Here is a 3,469-nt window from a genome sequence, read left to right as displayed (position 1 = left end):
CCATAAGAAGAAGAAGTTAAATCCCAGAACCGCATAAAATTAACTATAATAGTTCTTCAAGCATCATAGAAGAGTTGGTTGACAAAAATGTTCTTACGGAAAATGATGTAATATCATTTCCGCTTGTACAGTTGAAGCCATCTAATGAAATTTATGTTGAATTGATACTATATTGTCCGTTAGTAAAAACGTAAATAAAAAATAGTATACATTTAAAATTTTTATTTGTAAAATACAATTATATTGGTTATTTTGATCGTTTCTGTATACATATTGAACAACTAACGTGAATCCGAGTTTTTCTACATATATATTACATATCCCTTCTGCTTTGGTATATAAACAGGTTAACTCTGAGATAGCGCGACATTATTAAAAAAAAATATGCCTTTAAACAAGTTTAATTAACATTATCTTACATTGTCACCTACCTGCTCATCAGATGATATTGTGTCAACGCCTTTACCACAATTAAAGTCAGCTTTTTATATTTGTGATTCATTTGACTTTCATGTAAATTGTCTAATTCTTTTAAGAGGAGAAAATAAAAAGAGTCTAAATAAAAAATATTACGTACTCGATAACGGTGGAACAGCATTTAAAAGTCCTCTAACAGCTAAAATTGAAAGTGTTTGCACATTATGCCGCAGATGGAGATGTTGAAATAAGTTCAAAAACATATAAATTTCATGAATTGGCCGATATCACAATTAGAAAAGGTGATGTGATACAATTTAAAATAGGAAAAACGAATAATACCTGCATAGAGCTGTTGTTACAGGGTCCTGTAGAAAAAAATGTCTAAGGCTCAAGTTGTTCATGAACTTCGTGCTCTAGCTCGAATTAATTACCCCCGGAGACATGTAATCGTTAAAAGATTGCATGATCTTATGCAAGCAGATTTAGCTATTATGAATTCATTTACTAAAGAAAATAAAGGTTATAATTACATTTTAGTTGTAATCCATGTATTTAGTAAATACGTATGGGGCTGCAACTGTCAAAACTAAAACCAGAAAAGAAATTACAAACGCAATAAAAGACATATTATCTCAAATGAAAAAAGCTCCTCAAAACTTGCAGACTGATAAGGGCACAGAGTTTTACAATAAAGATTTTCAAACATTAATGAAAAAATTTGGAATTAATCATTATAGTACTTTTTCTAGCATTAAAGCAAGTATGGCTGAACGAGTAATTCGAGCAAGGTAATTACAAATGGTTGGATATATTACCAGAAATTATATCAAAATATAATAATATAAAACACTCTACTATTAACGCTATACCTAGTAAGGTAAACGATCGCAATGCGACATATATTACTGCATTTAATCATATAAAAGTTGTAGATTCTAGGAGACCAAAATTTCAGAAAGGAGATTATGTGCGTATAAGCAAGGTCCGTCATGCATTCAACAAAGTCTATACTCCTAATTGGGCTACTGAAATTTTTAAAATTGTTAAAATTAATTTAACTAATCCTGTACATCCGTTTTAGAAGATGAACAACATGAAGAAATTCAAGGATCATTCTATCGAGAAGAATTACAAAAAGTTAGTGGGGAGGAAATAGCGCAGGAACAGAGGAGCACGGAGCACCTGCCCTAATTTGAATGTGCTCCATAATTTGCATACACCTGTCACTAATTTGAATCTGCTCCCTAATTTGAATACACCTGTCCCTAATTTGCATACACCTGTCCCTAATTTGAATGTGCTCCCTAATTTGCATACACCTGCCCTAATTTGCATACACATGTCCCTAATTTGCATACACCTGTCCCTAATTTGCATACACCTGCCCTAATTTGCATACAGCTGTCCCTAATTTGAATGTGCTCCCTAATTTGCATACACCTGTCCCTAATTTGCATACAGCTATCCCTAATTTGCCCTACCAGGGGTCATGCTCCCTAATTTGCATAAGCTTGTCATCCTAAATATAACCTGGTGTTAAAAGTTAGCCAACTCAAAGTAAAACAATTCCAATTGAATCAAGTTTCAAAATAATAAAATTAACTTATGGTACCCTAATGGACACTAGTTTATAAATATCCAGGATTACTAAATGATAAAGTCCCTTAAAGATATAAGACATAAGGTTTCAAGAAATCCACCCATAAATTATTAATTTTTACTGGTAGTAAAACAAAGAAATATTTTTTTTTACTATACTTAAAGCATCAAAGATATACCCAAGCCCCTGGAATTAATTTATAGATAAGCAGGATAACATTCATATCCTTAAAGTCCATGTAAGCAGGCAACTATTTTGTTATAAGATTTGAACCACTTAAAAATTATATTAGATATATATTCATAAAATCATTTATTTATTTATTTCATAAATTTCAAATACTTGCAACAAAGAAATGTTGACACAGCTGTAAGAGCACATGTTATTTTTATAGATTTAATCATAAGGGTTCCAAGGTACCTTTATTTCCAATTATTTAAAGCATCAAAAATATTACTCAAATAACAGAAGCTCCTGGAATTAATTTATAGATAAGCAGGATAACATTCATGGTAACATGGAGATCAAATGATGGAAGAACGAGGAACCAAATTGATCACGTATTAATTGATGGGAGACATTCCAGTAGTATAATAGACGTAAGAACTAGACGGGGGCCAGATAGTGATACAGACCATTTCCTAGTAAAGGCCAAGCTCAGAAATAGAATCTCAACACAAACAACAGACAAACAGATGAAGATCGAAAGATGGAATGTGTCTAAATTGGAAGAAAAAGAGGGAAAGAGACAATACCAACTAGAATTGAGAAACAGATTCCAGTTGTTGGAAACGAAAGAAAATGAAAGAGAAAATATAGACCAGAAATGGCACTCCATTAAAACGATCATTACAGAAACAGCAGAGAAGTGTATAGGTCGGAAGAGAAAAAGCAAAAAGAAATAAATGGTTTGATGAAGAATGCGAGGATACCTTAAAAGAAGTAAACAAAAGAAGAATCAACTACCTAGCAAACCCGACGGATGAAAAGCGTGAACAATACAATAGAGAGAGCCTTAGCCAGAAGAACAGTAAGGAGAAAAAAGAGACAACATTTACAACAACAAATTGAAAAAGTAGAACGTGAACACAGAAGCAAGCAAAATAAAAAATTCTACAAAGAAGTAAGACAACATAAGAAAGGTGCATATATAAGAACACCGAACTTTGTGAGAGATAAAAATGAGCAAATGATTACAGCTGAAATTAAAATAATCAAAAGATGGGCTGAATACTTTGAAAGTCTTCTAAATATCCAGGTAGACGCGGATGGAAATAAAGCAAATTGTGAGTACCAAACGGCCGAGATAGAAGTACCCCCGCCAAGCCTGGAAGAAATTATTACGGCGATAGAAACCCTAAAAAATGACAAATCCCCGGGACAAGACAATATTGATGCAGAACTGATTAAAAAAGGAGGGCATGAAATTAGAACTAAAATACACCAATT

At 32.5% G+C, this 3,469-nt stretch overlaps 1 protein-coding gene across 1 annotated transcript; it reads left to right on the top strand.

The window, feature by feature from the left end:
- Positions 1-2,529: 2,529 nt before the first annotated feature.
- On the top strand, positions 2,530-2,925 carry LOC140431666 (uncharacterized). Its single transcript, XM_072519555.1, has one exon. The coding sequence runs from the start codon at positions 2,530-2,532 to the stop codon at positions 2,923-2,925; it is 396 nt and encodes a 131-aa protein (XP_072375656.1).
- The last annotated feature ends 544 nt before the right edge of the window (positions 2,926-3,469 follow it).

The sequence above is a fragment of the Diabrotica undecimpunctata genome, unplaced genomic scaffold (assembly GCF_040954645.1).
Source record: "Diabrotica undecimpunctata isolate CICGRU unplaced genomic scaffold, icDiaUnde3 ctg00001659.1, whole genome shotgun sequence".
In the NCBI taxonomy this organism is placed as follows: Eukaryota; Metazoa; Arthropoda; class Insecta; order Coleoptera; family Chrysomelidae; genus Diabrotica; species Diabrotica undecimpunctata.
Note: the sequence above shows the minus strand (reverse complement) of the source record. Positions and strands in the feature narration are given on the sequence as shown.

Excerpts from the sequence above, each read along its gene's own strand:
- LOC140431666 (XM_072519555.1), top strand. The coding sequence starts at position 2,530 with ATGGTAACATGGAGATCAAATGATGGAAGAACGAGGAACCAAATTGAT.